We start from the raw sequence: 18,289 nt of genomic DNA on the forward strand, positions 1-18,289 counted from the left end.
TTCAATAAACATGTAGATTTATTTTAAATCAGTTTGGTACATAATACAGATTGGTTTTGCAGTTTTTAACGAACTGAAATAGAACTTTCTAAATACAGCAGTGTCTGCCTGTGCAACAAATATCTGTAAGGTAAAATAAGGTATTTTGATAAGAACTACATTTGCGTGAACAAATCAGATGAAAAATCTGAAAAGGTTTCTATATACCTTCTGGATTAAAAAACCCAAAAATTATCAATGGCTCAAGATACTACATTGCCAAAGACACAGGGAGAAAGGCTGTGAGTTCTGTTTTAAGAGCTCTTCTTGCAAAATCTAATTCCGTATTATGATTTTGTTAGAGTAGTATTCAAAATTATAGAAGATGAGAAGCTTCATTAGCTACATTTTCAAAAAAAACTGTTCCATGTGTTGACATTAAAGTGTGCCAAGATATTCATATCTAGGTAAAGACAATTATAGCTAATTTTTGTAGCTAATTTTTGCCACTTTGGGAGGAATGGAAATTTTGTATATTTTCAAATGAATCTTGTATCTTGCAGCACTCACTAAAAGCTACCAGCCATGGCACCATAATAAATTTTTTGTGAGGTACCTAGAATATTACTACTAATGAAAACACAAAAACGTGAGGTAAACCTACCTTTTCCCAAAAACCTTTGAAGCCAGAGACTTTAAACAATTAAGGCACTTGAAAACATTAGGTGTATATACAAATGTGCAAGTAAAACAAAGTTTAGCTGTACCAGCAAGTAACAAAGAAACAGTAAATCTTCACTTTAAGAACCTTTAATATAATTATCTAAATGCAAGGAATTTTGGCTCATGAAATGGACCAAAGCAACATGTCATTTCCTACTATAAAATATTGAAAAACCAAGTGCTAAACTCAGCCACTATAGGCTAAAGAAACTAAAACAAAAAAAAACTTTAATGACTTAGAAAAGCAAAAGCTCATTTTAAACTAATTTAAACCTTTGAACTAATCCAATGTGTTACAGGCAGGGGAGAAGTATCCTCTAAACCCCAAAACTAGTGCTTCATAAGAAAGCTAAAGACATAAAAACACGCACGCTTATTACATTATGGGAACTGAAATCGAGAAACAGAGAGGACGGGAGAGAGGAGGAGGAAGAGAAAGCACAGTCTGTTTGTCCAGGGCGATCGTCATTAAAACTCTACAGTAATCCGATCAACCAAAATCCTTGGACTTTCTGAAATTACAGTGCTCACATTTGCTGTCTCAAAACTTAAAATGATTGTCTCATTTAAACAGTAAATGATTCTCAAACAACTTATTTGCTTCTTGCTTCATGAAAGCAGTTACTTTTCAAGAAAGCTTGGTGGAAATCCTTTCAAGCTACGACAGTGTTAGAATACTTTCTTGAAGTACAAAGGAAAACAGAATTGAATCAATTTTATCTCTACACTTTTCAACAGCCCTAAGAAAAATACTGGGAGGTTCAATATATGAAGGCTTTCATCTTCGTAACATCCTCTAGCTTAAGTTACTCAGGTCTGAAGTAAAGTAGGTAAGTTTTTAATGAAATACTAACAGAGTGGCATCTAAACGCAGGCTCACTTCTGCTCACACCAAGCTGCATCCTCAGACCAACCTACACCTTAGCGGGCAGGAACAGACCGCAGGCGTTTAAGTTACAGCCTACCTTCCCGTCGGTCTTTTAAGGCACTGTTCTTTATTTTGTCAATGACATAAGGTGCTTCACAAGTATGAACAATAAGCCGCTACACTTTCATGGTTTGTATCCTTTCTATTCATTTCTCTTCAATCGGGAATGTCATTCCTTGTGTGGCATCTTATTTCTAATGTAGAAAAAATAACTGCTTTCAAGCACAAAATTTTACTCTAAGGATACAGTGTACTCTAAAGATACTAAATTTATAAATTTATTCCATTTTGAAATGACAGCCAAAAATCTGCCTGATTCTCCTTTGGCACATTCTATTCAATTCTGGGGACTAAACTACATCCTGAGTTAGGATGAAAATAATGCAACTTTCAGGCTTTAAAACGACTAAATTTAAACTGCCAAAGAGTCATGAGGTTGTCTGCGCAGGACAATGTTTCCCATCCCTTACAGAGTTACATTTGGCATGTCAAGAACAGAGAACACAATCCCACAGCAGCAGCCATTTAAAGGAAAAGACAGCCACAAGGATTCATGCAGAATATTTTAAATATTCCTGTTGAGCAAAATGATTTAGCTAATTTTCTTCAAGGACGATGCTCCAAAATATCCTATATGCATCCTTTGCAAATTTAAAGCTCTTGGAATAGTGTCTTCCATGTGGGACATCTTGAAAGATAGCATTTTGGTTTCAGTGAGTTATATGCCAGTCGTTAATTTAATGGGTCTGTTTACAGAGTGTGGTAGTTTCGTTCTTTAGATTTGCAGAATTTATAGAGAAAGAAAATAACAGCCTGCACACCCAAGACAAGGACGATTCCTCCAATGAAACTGGCTGCATCAAAGGTGGATTTCCGCGCAGGCTGCGGAGTTGGAGTTAAAGTGGTATTAGTTGTACCTGTTCAGTGAGATAGAAAAAATAACAATACTTATTAAGTCTCATGATTCTCTATCATAATTTCAAGACCCACCTGAGATTCTATTTTTGCCATGTGCTAAATTCTATCAAGTATTTCCTCAAGTTTTTACAGCTAGAATTTATCCTTAATTGAGGAAGACAAGCATTTAGCAACCCCATTCTTCATTCCAGCCAATGATTATCAAGTGGTCAATGCTGCTATCTAACTTCAAATAGGAAAATGACAGAATGATCCTCTTGGTATATAAAGTACGTCCCAGGAACATGTCAAGCTCTTTTAAAATCTGCAATTTCTTCAGACTACAGTCAAGGATTGCTTAACGATGGGGATATATTCTCAGAAATGCATCGTTAGGCAATTTGTCATTGTGCAAATATCACAGAGTGCACTTACAGCAACCTAGATGGTACAGCCTGCTACACATCTAGGCTGAACAGTACTAATCTTAAGGCACCAGTGTCAGACATGCAGTCTGTCGTTGACCAAAATGTCGCTGTGCAGCACATGACTATATATTTTTAGTTAACTGCTACAGTAAATATTAATATTTATGTTGAAACTTCATACTTTTGAATTTTAGTAAATATTTAAGGTAAATAAAAATTCAGTTGCAATTTTTCAAATTACAAAAACAATGTTAAGTATCTGCAATTTATAATTCCAACAAGCAAAAGAACTTGTTATTAAAGGTATCTTAAATCTTACTCTGCAAATTTTATATTATGAGAAAGTACTAGCTAGTGATAAGAAAAAAAGCACAAAAATTTGAATTCCTTTCAGGAGTAAAACATGGCTATATATTAAGTGGCCCAGCTTCAAAATTAATTACAACTGTTGTATATTTCTTTTTGTGAAGAAAGAATGGCTTCACTGAAACTGAGACAAAGGGAGCACAAGAATAAAACCAGAAGAATCTACAAAACACAAAAGATTCATCAGAATCAAAACAACAGGGGCCAGCCCTGTAGTCGAGTGGTTATGTTCGCATGCTCCGCTTCGGCGGCCCAGGGTTTCGCCAGCTCGGATCCTGGGCGAGGACATGGCACCGCTCATCAGGCCACGGTGAGGTGGTGTCCCACACACCACAACTAAAAATATGCAACTATGTACAGGGGGGATTTGGGGAGATAAAGCAGAAAAAAAAAGATTGGCAACAGTTGTTAGCTCAGGTGACAATCTTTAAAAAAAAAAAACGAATCCAAATAGCAGCATGTTAAATATGATGGACAGAGGGAGGGGTTCCTAACCTGTGTGCCTTCAGTCTCCTGTGGCACAGCCTAACTACGACTGAGGTTATAACATCAAATCATTAATCAGTAAAAAATTAATTTTCACGTGCACTTTCAAGAGTTATAAAGGAATATAAGAAATGGGTAAGAAATACGGGCAAGGGGCACTTTGGTAGTGATTATGGCTTTTTAGACCTTTCTCAGTAAAGGATGGCTATATTGTCTTTACTCAAATCACCAACCAATCAGTAATCAGTATTTAATTTTTAAGTTGTAAGAAATTAGATTTCACCTACAAGTTATACTGAAAAAGTTTTGGAAAACATCACTTAATTCTAATGTGTCATGCCAAATGTGATCACACATTAAAAAACTAGAAGAGGACTCTCAGTAAACCTATACTTATTTCTTTAACAGCCTACTATCTCAGCCCTTCAAATATAAGAGACGAGTTTCAGTTCGTAACTATGCGTGAACAAAACCAGAGAACGGTAGAAAGAGTAAAAGGCAACGCCGCACACACATCCTCCCTCCCTGTGAGTTAAAAGCTCAATTACCTGATGTAGTAGCTGTGGTGGAAGCTGTAGAAGAGGAAGGCGGGGTTGTGGTTTTAGCTGGAATGTAAACAAAATGTATTAAAACTTAAATTTCTAAACTTTGCAGTTATCTAGCAACTGTCTTTTTAAAATAATGCTACCAACTTCAACACACTTTCAATTTTTTTAGAGAATAAAAGCTAAATTTCAGTTAATGGTTAACTAACATATCTACATATCCAGAAAAACACTAAGCAATCATAAGATTTTATCTATGTTAACTCTATGTATATATCTAACTATAAAATCTATGTATACATCTGGATAAAGTTTACAAAAAGACACAGAAGGGCAAGAATTAGTGTGTAGGTGAGGGAACTATAGGCTTCTTTATAAATAATCTTGCTTCTAAGACCAAAACTGTTAAAGTCATGGTGCAAAACAAGTACAACTCAGTATTTCTTACGTAGGTATCCAGATTCACTTATCTTCTTCATTTCAGGGGGCTGGCAAACTTTTCTTAAAGGGGAACACAGTACATATTTTCGCTTTGTGCACTGTGTAATGAAAAAGTAGCCAAGGACGACATGCAAATGAATGGGCCAGGTTGTCTTCCAACCAAACTCTATTTATAAGAACAGATGTCCTGGGGCCATAGTTCCTCCAACACAGATTACAAGAGCCCAAGTGTAAGCTCTCGTCTCCCATACTATGTGACTTCAAATAACGATCTGATGATGCCTCAAAAGAAACGCACTCATGGGAAGAATTAGTTTGAATGCGACAACACTTTAGGAAGTAAAGCATTATATTGAGACTTCTGTTAATATTGATACTACTAACAGATACTAAGAAATAACACATGACTAATACTGATAGGTACATCCACACAGATTTGTATCCTTTTCTCTCTCACTGTGAGCGCTGCTACACACACTTTACCCATCCTGCTCTTCGATGCAGAGTGAGGTCATCTCCCATTTCTCCATGCTATGAACACCTTACAGAGAAATATCTGATCTCATCTCTGATAGGACTGATTCTAATACAGAATTCCTAGTATAGAGGATACGATTATTTTAAGACTCATAATCCCTTCAAAGTTTTGGTTGCTTATACATTCTGTGTAACTGCAAAAAATACACTTTACAAATTAAACATACAGCAAATTCTTTTCAATCTCAAAACACTACTATTAATTTTGTCTGATGACGTTATGGAAAAAAATTCACAAACTTGCTATCTGGTGCTCACTTTCTACCCTCTGAACATGGTAAAAACCAATTCTTTTTTTGTGAACAGGCAGAATATTTACACTTTTTTTTTTTTTTAAAGATTGACACCTGAGCTAACATCTGTTGCCAATCTTTTTTTCCTTCTTCTTCTCCCAAAGCCCCCCAGTACACAGCTGTGTATTCTAGTTGTAGGTCCTTCTGGCTGTGCTATCTATGTGGGACGCCGCCTCAGCATGACCTGATGAGCAGTGCCACATCTGCGCCCAGGATCCAAACCAGCGAAACCCTGGGCCATGGAAGCGGAGCCCACAGACTTAACCATTCGGCCATGGGGCCGGCCCCTACACACTTTTAGTTTTGACCAAAGTATTACATTGACAAAACTTTCAAAATTAGGCATTACTTAGGGAATATACCTCCACTGACCTACTGTATGTTCCTTTCATTTAAAAAGATAATTCTTAGGTTATAAACATGGTTATTGGTGATAAATTTAGAAAATACAGTAAAGACATTTAAGTAATCCCATCACTCAGAGTACCACGTTACTCTTGCTGGCCATTTTTCTAGGCATGGATCTATCAAAAAAAGGAAACCGTACTAGAACTACGTGTACAGTTTGTCTTCCACTTACTATATTACAAACATTTCCCACGATATTTCTGACATAATTTAGTCATTCTATTTTAAGATATATTTATAAATATTTGTATTTATGTTTATATGTGTACTATTCTTACTGGTGGAAGAATATTATAATTAACGTCACTGAACACCTTTCTACCTAAGTCAGACTCTCGTTGTTTCTTTAACAGTCCCTTCTTTTTTCACTTGCTCTCTTCAGCAGAGCCAGGGAAAGAGACCATATAAAGCTTTGTTCTTCAACCACGAATTGCCACTCATTGATGGGGAGCAAGCCCTGGCTTCCTTCTACTTTACAGACCCAGAGAGAGAGAAAACTAAAAGAGAAACTCATGGTAGTTCACAGGAGAACCCAGCATGGAGCAAGCAGAACTACATCAAGACTCACAGGGAACAAATTAAAAGCGGACCCACAAGAATTGTGGGGAACCTGTTTCTCCCTCTCTCCCCTTATGTTCACATTCCACCTTCTGTAAATTAGTTTTCTCTGAACATCTCGGCTTTCACCAATCTTTAACAATCTCCTAGCCAATGACTTCTAATGAGCGCTAAAGGTTCAGGACTTTACCACTCAGACCACGGTGTGCTCTGCAGAATCCACTCTGCAGCACCCGCAGATCTCTACAGACTACTTCCACTGCAGCCGTAATTCAACCTACGCCATGGCATCACTGAAGGTGCAGTTGGGAAGAGCTGTGCACACTGGCTACAAAAGTGGTACAAGCTAGCTCATAATGCCCAAGTCTTTCAAAATGAGTTCTTGTCCTTGTTATAGCACTTGACCACTTTTTCCTCTGAAAAACTACACCTAAAACACACACACACACACACACACGGTTCTTGGACACACTTCTCTGCCCATCCCTACTCAGTTTCGTCTCCAGTCCTGTACCCATCCCTCAGACTTATTGTTCCCAAGAGTTTGGTCCTCAAGCCCTATTCTCCTCTCTAAAAGCTGCGCCAGTGGACTCTACTACTGCATATGCTGATTAACTTATCTGTATTTCTAGCCAAGAGCTCTCCTGTCACCTCAATCATCAAGTCCTATCCTTCTACTTCCTAAGCCTATGTGCATATATCTGCGACTCTTCCCCTATTAATTCTCTAGAGTTACTGCAACAGGATATCTAACCTCCCGGTGTTCACTCGTGTCCTTCCAATCTCCTCTCCACACTGTCAGAGTAAGTCATTTTACTAAAATGCAAGTCTCATCATGACCTACAACACACTTCAAATCCATCAGCAGCAAGACATACAAAGGCACTTTCCAATATGGCTCTTGACCTGCTGACTGTCCAGCTTCACTCTTTCTCACCTTGTAGTGGACACTCCAAATGCAACTCTCTAACTTCATTGTACACACACATCTCCTTCAGGGGACCGCCCTGCTGCACCCAGGAGGCTCTCCTCATATTTTACCACAGTAATTTCAAGATTCAGTCAACATCTCCAGGAAGCTGCCACCACGTATGCCATGCTACTCAACACCCATACCTTCCTACAAATCCCCCAACACACTGTGCCTACTTACCTCTTTCATAGTTTCTACAACAGACAAAATGCTGTCTCACTTCTGTCACCATATCCCTATCATCTAGCCTTGTACTTGTCTTGAAGTAGATGTTTTTTAATTATTTACTATTCCTATCAAATTGGTAAAGATTTTAAAAAGGAAATATTATCTAGCGCTGTTTAAAGTATGGTGAAAAACTTTCTAGTTGTGGTTGGGAATGAAAAGCATATCTTTCTGGAAAGCAATCACTATTGAAAGTCTTAAAATACTCATATCCTCTGACCTAGGAGTGGTGTTTGAATCAATCCTATCAAGAGATGACAGCAAATATTTTCCTATAAGATGTTCATTGCATGGAGAATGAAAGATGACCCAACCATCCAATCACGAGCAGGACGGGTCAAGTTGTGCACAACAATGCTTACAGTAGAGGAAAATGATTCAAAAATGTACAGACATTATTATCCAACTTCATAAATACATTTGGATATACAAACAGAAAAGACGAGAACTTCATCACTGAAAACATCTTGGTGTACCCTCTGGATGATGGGAATTACAGGGAATTTTAATGTCCTTTTGGCTTCCATATTGCCCAAGATTCCCACAAAATCCCCAGAAAGCAGTTTGCGGACTCTGTGCAAAGCTATGGGAAATTTGCTCAGAGTCAATGAATGTGAAACACTGGAGTTATGTGTCAATGTCACACAGTACATATTAACATAATTATTGTGGTCCAAGACTAAATATGTCTGTAATTTTTAAATTATGCCAACAACTTCTAAGTATTTAACTCCTAAAAAGTTATTCATCAAAAGAGCTTAAAGGAGAAGAAAGGAGTCAATTATCTTGTATTACCTGTAGAATTGGTTGGCAATGGAGTAGGAGTGGGAGCTGTTTTAAAAAAAACAAAACATTTAAGTCAAGCTAAAATGTCACAGTCTACAATACTGTTTCCCAACCTGCAGTCATTAGAGTACCACTTTTACAATTTTTACAGTTAAGTACCACCTGTGGAAGAGACTGACAGCTACTCTCAACCCAGTATCATTCTCCCCTTGTTTAGAAATAGAAGCACCAATTTTTAGTGACACTTCCCCCCCCCCCCCCCCCCCGGAGGAAAAACATGTGGGGGCCTCCCTTGCAGCTAGGTGGCCATGTGTAACTTCTAGGAAGCATCTGTAAGATAGAGATTAGATTGGGCCTTTCTCTTTCCCTTCCTCTTCCTGCTGGCAGGGAACCAAAGTGATGGCTGGAACATGAGCACTCACCTTGGAGAGGAAAATCACAGCCATTTTTGAGGAATGACAGTGTGGACACCTAGAAGGAGCCTGGTCCCTGACGGGTGCATAGCTGCTCCTCTAGCCCAGGCTTCCTTTCCACGAGAGCAAGGTAAATCTACTCCTTAAACCATTGTAATTTAGGATTTTATGTCCTTCATAGTTGAAATGAATTCTAAGTCATACATCATGAAGTAAGTAAAATTACTCAATTTTTCTTTTATGTCTTTAAAAATGTTTTACATAATCTTATTTCTAAGCAATAATATCACAAAATCACAAGTCTGTTATAGTTATTAGTGTTTTCTAACACATTAAAATAAATATTAAAAATGTTCATTTACTGCCTAAATCATATTATGCAGTCTACACAGGGCGTAGCTGATCTCAGACTAATAAAATTCTCAGTTACAAAATTCATGTCAGGATGGGGAGACGGGGAAACCCCTGCCAAAATTAAATAATTACAGGCAGTCTTTCCAGGTTAGTGACACACTCCAGAAAAATCTTTTGCTCTATTTAATTATTATCTATGTGACAAATTAGGAGTTTGACTTTCCCATTAATTTATAATCTTGTTAGAAAAATTAGCTGTTTAATCTAGGAATTTTAACTACTTCCTGGGCAAAGAGTAAAGGTTAAAGAGTAGTTAAGTTCCTCAAATTAAAGTACAGAAAATGGATAAATACAGAGAACATTCATTTGACCATAGTGCAAACTATGCTGGAGACTCTGAAAATAACCAGTACCATAACCAAGAAAGTGCCAGGACAAGGTTGTCCAGGTCTGTAAAATGCAAATAAACAAAGGGTCTAAAGTGCAGTGAATTTCTGGAAAAGTCAAAAAAAAAAAAAAAAAAAAGTAGAGCAGGTGTCTGCACTTACAGAATTCCACAATATAGCCAATTCTTTAAACCAAGATTCAAAACACTATCCTTTTAGCAATCAATATGAATATGCTATTCATATCCAAATTTCTAACAAGATTAGAATTATGAAAGTGCCTCAAACCAAATGCTTCCTCAGGCAATGACTGTCCTCACCTCTCTGTGGCCACTTGTGCCAGCAGCCCATGTGAATACTCACCGGAACAGAATTCTGTGCGGTTCACCACCTCGCATTCACTAACTGTCAAATTTGAACAGTAGCTTTTGTTTGCTATGGGGGGGTGAGAAAAGGACAACACCAATCACTCTCTCGTATTATCTTCAACTTTGTTACTAAGCTCCACATTGCTTCCAAAAATCAAACTCAGGCACAAACACTTTAGAAGTCCACAGACCAACAAAACACTTATTCTCTTTACCCCATTGTTTTAGAAATATTACACAGGATCGCTCCAAACGTTTTCCTTTTAAAATCCACGTGACTATATCAAACAGATAAATCTGAAACGCCTAGATCTCAGAATTGTGGTATGGCTACTGTACAAGGAAGGCTGCTAGAATACACAAAAGAGGGCTGAGTCAGGAGGGAGTAGTAGTCAGGATGCAATAAAAGCTTAGTAAACAGGGGAGGTGCCCTGTCAGCAGCAGCAGGACCTCTGTTCCAGATCTCTGCTGGAGTCTTCTACCCTTTCTAAAACAGCTTCCTGGATGGGCAGACTGGTAGGATGAGTAAGGGAGAGCCTTACCCAACACATCCCACAGTCCAGCATTCAATCTCCCAAACCTGCCCAACTCCCATATACTGCCAGACGTGGGGAGAGGGGTGCACTCAAGTTCCATTTAATGACCTAAAAAATGTGACTTACACAACGGAAAAGTTAACCCCAAATTAAGCTAATGTCTTAACTTTAAAAGAGGTTTTTAAATTTTATTATGTAGTGATAAAATTTTCAGAACTCTTAAATTTTTCAATTAAGAATAAAGAAATTAACATGTAGCTTTGGCTTCTTCTTCATACATATTAAAAAAACCTGACAGACTGTTTTTACTGCTAAGAAAAAAATGCAACTATCTTACATGAAGAAAATGGACTAATTTATGCGGCAATCCCATGGTTCTACCAAGAACCTGATGGCATTTCAAAGCATCTCCATCTAGCTCTTTATCCCTCAATCAAATTAAACGTAACTTTAGAATTTAACAAAAGCACAGGAAAATGCTCTTCCCACCTTATTCTTCCCCCATATCTAAGCATCCAACAAAGTGTCAGAAGGTCTCCTTGTAGCTCACCTAGCAGGATATCTACAGATGATAAATGCCTCAAACATTTTTCCGCGAAGAGTTTTCAGGGGAAAATTGCACAACTTTCTTTCACAGCTAATTTCAGTGTAGTAGTGCTCTCTTATTCCTACAAAGGTCTAAAATCTCTCTTCCTTTAAAAGCTATTGAGCCTTAATTATTAAGTCTAAGGAATTAATTAAAGGGGAGAACGGGAGACAAGGGATTTTAGGAGGAGTGTTAAGGAACTGGCACTTGAAAGAAAAAGTATTTGATCTGCAAAATAGTGCACAATATCCTGTTTCACATAATTTTCAAATGTTCAAGAATATTCTGTAGTATATTTTAAAATGTTAGAACAGTTCTGCATTCTCAAAATTAAAGCAATTCCAAAGTTTCTTACCTTCTTTACATTCTATCCAAAAGCAGGTCGCATTACTAACGCTAGTATCAAAACAGGAAACACAGCTGTTTCGGCTTTCACAGGTTTCTGTGGGGAGGGTGTATGAAATCAATTAATTAATTGGTATTTCATTTTGAGTTCACACTACATATCTTTTTTAAACAATAGTTAGCACTACATACAGCACCAGAATTAATAATTCAGAGAAATGCTAAAACTTTATAGCCCATCGACAGATGAATGGGTAAAGAAAATGTGTTATACACATATAATGGAATATCGTTCAGACATGAAAAAAGGAAATCTTGCCATATGCTACAATATGGATGAACCTTTAGGACACTATGCTACGTGAAATTAGCAAGTCGCAGAACCACAAATACTGCATGATTCTCCCATACAAAGTATCTAAAATAGTCAAACTCCGCAGCAGAAAATAGAACCGGTTGCCAGGGGATGGGGGGAGGGAAAATGGAGATTTCCTGTTCAATGGGTATGAAGTTTAACATAAGAGGAACAGTTCTAGAGATCTTCTATACAACATTGTGCTTATAGTTAATACTGTACCATACACTTGAAAAGTTGTCAAGAGGGTAGATCTCATGTTATGTGGGGTTTCTTTTTAACCACACACACAAAAATACTTTATAAACTGGCTTACTAAGAAATCTCCATTATTATAAATGAGTTATGAAGCCAGAAGTCAACTCAAGAGAAGGGGGGGAGACGACAAGCTCGTGGGAACATTCAGTACTTCATGGTACCTAAACAATTCTTTTTCTTACAGCAACTATTTCACGGACACTCAGGGTTTCTTGAGGCATTTTAAAGCATCCTTAAAAAAATAAAAATAGTGGAAACAACACTGTAAGGCCAACAGGACATATTGGGAAATAGCTGCCCCAAAATGTCAGATGAGACACTGGAATTTTTAATAGTAATAAAGATTTATTACAGGTTGAACTCAAGCTCCGATGATGCCCATTCTGAAATACCAGAGATTCGTAATTCATAAATCACCCACTTTTTCCAGGGTCCTCCACGACTGGAAGGTAAGAGACAACTCATCTGGAGGGGGCTGCATTCATGTATATATAATTTAACAAGTTAGGAAGGTCTTTGTCAATAATTCTAAGGCAAATGGCCCAGAAACACGACCTCAAGGAAAGCTAATTACAATTCAATGCCTAGAAAAACAAATAGACTATAAAATTGCGCTGTTTTCTCAGAAGCTGGATGCCTCCAAAAAACATTCTCATTTACTTCCTCTGTGCCTAAAAAATGGTTCTGCATAGAGGCACTGTATTTCAATACTTTAGTATTTATCAGAGACAGGGACATATGTGAGGGAGGGGATCACAAAGTAGAAGTTCTTCAGAGGTTCGTATACACATGGAAAATACTAGTTTACAATCTTTTGTGCTTGAAGATGAATGGGTAGCCTGGTGAATGTTATTTACCATGAACCAAAGTTGCTATCTTTCAGACTGCAGCGGATCCAACTACTAATCACAGAAAACACAAATCATCACCTTTGCATTCATTTCAATTACACAAAGGCAATTAACGTGGTATTTCCAAGCTTCTCTTTAAAGAAAAAATCCACAACTACAATTCTGGGAGGAAACTGCCAAACAAGCAGGAGATAAAACATATTCTGTTCTATCATCTTAAAAATAGTGTGGTTAGAATTTCCTATTGTACTACAATTTATTTTCCCGATTTAAAAATTTTTGAATTTTACCATTACATCTTTCTGAATCTAACAAATAACATTACACCTATTATATATTTTATTAAACTCTTATAAAACACAAAAACCAGGGAAGACACTGTAAAACAATATGACCAGCCCGAAAAAGATGCCAAGGTAAAAACACTTAGATTTGGGCAATTCCTCGGTCAGGATGCCAGATATCCCTTACCCAACATTAACTAGAAAAATCAATCACACTGGACTGCAGATTTTAACCATGCAGGATTTCTGCATCTTCCAACCTCAAATTTATCTCCCCCTCTTTTGCATTGTCATGGCATTGCCAATTTCTGCTCTAAGATTCCGTGTATGGCTCAACCAGTTTCCAAATCGTGTGCACAGCTTAACAAAAGGTGTGTTTCTGACCGGATTTTGGAAAATCGACAGACCGAGGTTCCAATCCCAGCTTCCCAGTCTATGAAACATATGGTCCAGCACAGTTACTTTATCTCCGTCTACCTCCTAGGTTCCAGCACCTTTCTTCCAGTTTAGCCTAAAATCCTAAAAGAGGTATATGCGAAGCACCGCGTAAACAAATGGGTACTTTTCTTTGCACACAGCACAGAGTGCAAACTTTTCATTAATTAAATGCTCAAGCCTCAGGTATATCCCATACCCATGCGCAAAATCTTTGTAATTAACTATCAGGCGACTTATTTTCTCAGACTCAAGTCTGAGCATTAACGTCTTTAAGTTTCTCTTTCCCCCAACTTCTGAAGAAGCCTCCCTGGGGAGGGGCCCCAGGTGGACCAACGACGGAGCCCAGGGATCCGGAGGGAGTTCGGTCCATCGCCAACTTCGGCGGCGCGTCGCCTCGCCCCATCATCAACCCCCCCAAGCGCCACCGCGGGAGGAAGCCACGTCCCCTCCGCCGAGCCCACGGCCACGCCGGGGATTACGAGGCACTTTGAAAAAGCACCTCGGCGGGAGACACTGTGGGACCGGGAACAGCCCAGGGGCCACCAGGGCTCGGCCGCCCCTTCCCACCAGGGCGTTCCCAGACCGGCCACCCCGCGCCCGGCCCCGGCGGGACTCGGACGGGCCGCCATGTTGCCCGAGCGCGGCCCACCCCGGCCCCGGCCCCGGCCCCGGCGGCGCGCCCCGCGGGCAAGGGGGACGGCTCGGCGGGGCGGGCGGGCGCAGGAAGCCTGCTGGGCCGGCGCCCACCTGGTACTGGAGCGGTGGTCGGCGGGTGGGTCGTGGCTGGCGTCGGGCTTGTCGGGACGGTGGGCAATAAAGTCGAGGGCCCAGTCACGTTCGGGGTCGTGGTGGGGTTCTGAGCTGCGGTCAGCACACACAGCGCGGCCAGGCAGGCGGCGGCCCGGAGAAGCGGGCAGGGGTACCTCGACATCGCGTCCTCGGCGCGGAGACTCGAGCGAAGCTGCGGCTCACGACGCTCCGGCCGTCTCTCTGGCCGCAGCGGCGCGGCTTCCGAGACTCCGCTCCTCCTGCGGGGGCGCGCTGGGTCACGTGAGGGACCGGCCGCTGCGTGCTGGGTCGCGGCGGGGCGGGGGCGGGGCTCGGGCGATACCAACTGGAATCCCGCGGTGGGGTGAGCAGGGGTATCGAGAGGGAACCTAGGGAGGCTGTCCCTCAAAGCGACTGTACCACAGCGAAGAAAGGACAAAACTCAGGAAACGATATTCATTTCCCTCAGATTACCACACAGGATGCAGTTTGGCTTTTCTCGTTCTTGCGATAGTGAAGGCTCCCACCCTGGCTTGGATGGAACAACCTACATGACGTGGCGCTTGGCGTCCCCAGGGGAGACCAGCGAGGCTGAAATTCCGCGGCCCCACGTGACCTCCGGGGACGCGCTTCAGGGACCTGAGTCCAGCTGGGCGGAAGTTGTTCCCGTGCGTGCGCTTGGAACCTGGGCGAGAATTAAGTTTGTGCTGTGGTCCTGCGTTTCCAAGGTGTTTGCATCCATGTTTAGTAGGACCAGGGCTTTTTTTGTGGAAATCGATTTTGCTGGACGTAACCCCGTGTTGGGACTCCCTAGGGAAATGGAGACGCCACGTGGTTAAGGACTTTGGGCTCCGCCGCCCACGTAGTGTGAGTGGCTGAAACGCCGAAAGCGGTCTCCTGCCTTCCAGCCAGAGCCGCACGCTTTCCTATGTCTGCCGCACTTTCCCAACCTGACTTCCGAATTTCTTGCCATTTCAGCCGTCGGTAGCAGCAGCCAGTCAACGCCACCACTCTAGTCAGAGAATCTAAGGCGAATTGAGTTGGAAATCCATCTGGTCCATTCCCACTCCCACTTTACAGGTGAGGAAACCGACACTCAGTAAAGTGATTTGACCGAAACGTCCGATTGCTTGGCATCAGGGCTGGATTTCGAAATGCCTGTAAATGCTCTGTCACTGCTCAGGGTTTTGTTAAGGGTGAGCGCCATCTGATGCCCAGTCTCACAAAAATATTCACAAGTGCGCCTGTGCTTATATCAAATGGTAAAAATTAGGTTATGAAAGCTGTACTTAATGCCGTCTGTCTTCAGCTATTTGTATTCATCGTGTAATTTTAATTAGGCGAATTTATCCTAATAAAGTAACACAAACGTTAATTACTTTTTGCGAGATTTGCTTTGCTCTGAAAAACCAGAAAAGATGACTGCATAAGCGCTTTACCTTTCTTCGCCTAAACTTGAAAGCTTTTATAACGCTCTAGAATCTAATCAGTGGGGTCCTTCTGTACCCTCATGACTATGGACATTTGTTCTATTGACTACACTAGTTGGAGATTTGTTCGGATGTGAACAAGAAACTGACGATTTTTGAATGATCCAATCTATGGCCAGCAGCAGGCGACTGCAGCCAAGTAAGTGAGGTCTCGTCATCAGCCTTCCAACAGTGAAACGTCTGCTCCTCTCTCAGGAAACCTCACACGCGGTATTTATTTAGCACATGACCATCTGACACCCAGACCAAATGAAGACGCTAGGCAACTTTTGTTTTTTTAAGGTTGAAAATATAATAGAAGTTCTGTTTCTTCCCATACCCCAATTGGTTATCTTGTTTACACCATAGGATGAACGCACCTCATTGTGGAGGCCATTGTTTTACAATTTGTCATCTGGGTGTTCAACTCTAATCCTCAGATTTTTGTTAGTCCTTCTAAGGGGGCATGTCACTCTCTTGTTTTAGGACTAGCAAAACACCAGCTTATTTTGCATTATTTTATGTGGCTCTGTTGAGCTAGATCAAGGAAGATTTCCAAAGTCATTTTCACCATTCCAGAGCAAGGACAGGCATCTATAATACAATTTTAACATGTATTAAACATCGTGTCATATTTAAATGAATTTCAGCAAAGTTAGAGAAGGATTGTAATACATAAAGCTTAATAGCTAAAACTGTATATTCAGATTCTTAGTATTAACACATGATGAGGATTGATGGTAAAGTACTAGAGATCCTCGCATTAGGAGGCTCTCCACATTGTGGATATTTCTTTGATAACTGTTCCAGGGTTTCAAAGGAGAGCAGTACACTTTAGAGCAGTTGTTCTCAACCTTGGCTGAACATGGGAACCACTGGGAAGTTTTGAAATATACTGATGCCTGGGTCCTGATTTAATTAGTCTGGAATAATGCCTGGGCATCAGGATTTTTAAAAGCTTCCCAGTTGTTTCTAATCTGCACCTTAGGTTGAAAACCACTGCTTTACTCTAGCTTCTCAAAGTGTGGTTCCGAACCAATATCATCCATACCATCTGAAAATGTGTTAGAAATGCAAAATCTTAGACGTCCTGAGTCAAAAATGTGCATTTTAAGGAGATCCATACGTACACGTGTACACCTGTTGAAGTTTGGGAAGACTGCTTTACACCGTACCCTGTGGAGAACTATCCCACCCTCCTAAATGGCTGCTCTTCTTTATAGTGAACCATCTACGAAATTGCATCGAGCAAGACATGTTGTAAAGCTTTTGTTTGTTTGGTTTCTTTGTTTGTTTTACAAATATATGTAAGATCAGGGTAGAAACACCACCAAACTCCGGGATGTGCGGGAGTCGTGGAGCCCAGTCTAGGTTCTCTTTAGGCTACCACCTGACACACATTTATTTTTATTTCTCTTCTCCTTCAAACCCTGGGTCAGCTAGAGCTTTTTCCGTTCTCTCTCAGACCTTCAGGAAACAGAAGTAAGCCTTTTTCTAACTTATTCCTTAGGAACAACTCCCAAGTTCAAGCTAAACTCCCCCCTAGGCAGCTTCTGGATATCCCACATTCGCTGTTACTTTCCCCTGTGCCCAGGCACCTGTTGGGCTCCTCCCAATCCTGTCTTGGAGAGCTGATTTTCCACCGGTACGCCCCCAGATGGACATTCTGGTTATTAAAGTATTCAGGTGATTCTCTACTGACTGGTAAAGGGCGCTGCTCTGAGCAGCCCAAGTGTCCCAGTCCCTCCCCCCAGACCTCGGACTGCCATGCTGCCTCTCCAGCAGCTGGAGGGCTCACCTGCAGCCCAGCCAGGAGCTCCAGGACCTGCACCAGGTCTCCAGTGGCTGTCCCTTCTGATTGGCCAATGTTTGCATACTTCCTGCTGCCTTGATGAAATCAAAGTTTCTGGTCGTATCATTTTTCCTTGTTCTTTCTTTTCTGTTGTCACATTTTAGTGTTTTTTTTTTTTAGGCTTTTTATTTTATTTTATTTTTGGTGAGGAAGATTGGCCCTGAGCTAACCTCTGTGCCAGTCTTCTTCTATTTTTTTTTATGTGGGATACCACCACAGCATGGCTTGATGAGCAGTGTGTAGCTCCACACCCAGGATCGGAACCCACGAACCCCAGGCCACCAAAGTAGAGCAATGAGCTTAACCACTATGCCACCAGGCTGGCCCCACACTTGTGTTTTATAACTTTTCTCTTTCACCTACCTGCATGCCACAAGTCTCTCAGATGTCTGTGTTTTTAATACATCCCTGTGGCTATTATCATGTGGTCTCCAGACCAGCAACATCAGCATC

The 18,289-nt window shown here is 40.7% G+C and overlaps 1 protein-coding gene and 1 long non-coding RNA gene across 2 annotated transcripts in view; one reads left to right on the forward strand and one right to left on the reverse strand.

The window, feature by feature from the left end:
- CD164 (CD164 molecule) lies at positions 1-15,677 on the reverse strand. Its single transcript, XM_023650905.2, has 6 exons — positions 14,495-15,677; positions 11,572-11,658; positions 10,090-10,161; positions 8,583-8,618; positions 4,356-4,412; positions 1-2,547 (listed from the first exon to the last, which is right to left on the reverse strand). Exons 1-6 carry the CDS (start codon positions 14,676-14,678, stop codon positions 2,381-2,383), a joined length of 603 nt encoding a protein of 200 aa, XP_023506673.2. The 5' UTR covers positions 14,679-15,677; the 3' UTR covers positions 1-2,380.
- The window catches only part of LOC111775336 (uncharacterized), a 17,501-nt gene continuing 14,389 nt past the window's right edge, over positions 15,178-18,289 (forward strand). The window contains exons 1-2 of the long non-coding RNA XR_011422608.1: positions 15,178-15,382; positions 15,494-15,595. This is a non-coding gene — a long non-coding RNA (uncharacterized lncRNA). The remainder of the gene's footprint in view (positions 15,383-15,493; positions 15,596-18,289) is intronic.

Source organism: Equus caballus, chromosome 10 (genome assembly GCF_041296265.1).
Source record: "Equus caballus isolate H_3958 breed thoroughbred chromosome 10, TB-T2T, whole genome shotgun sequence".
In the NCBI taxonomy this organism is placed as follows: domain Eukaryota; kingdom Metazoa; phylum Chordata; class Mammalia; order Perissodactyla; family Equidae; genus Equus; species Equus caballus.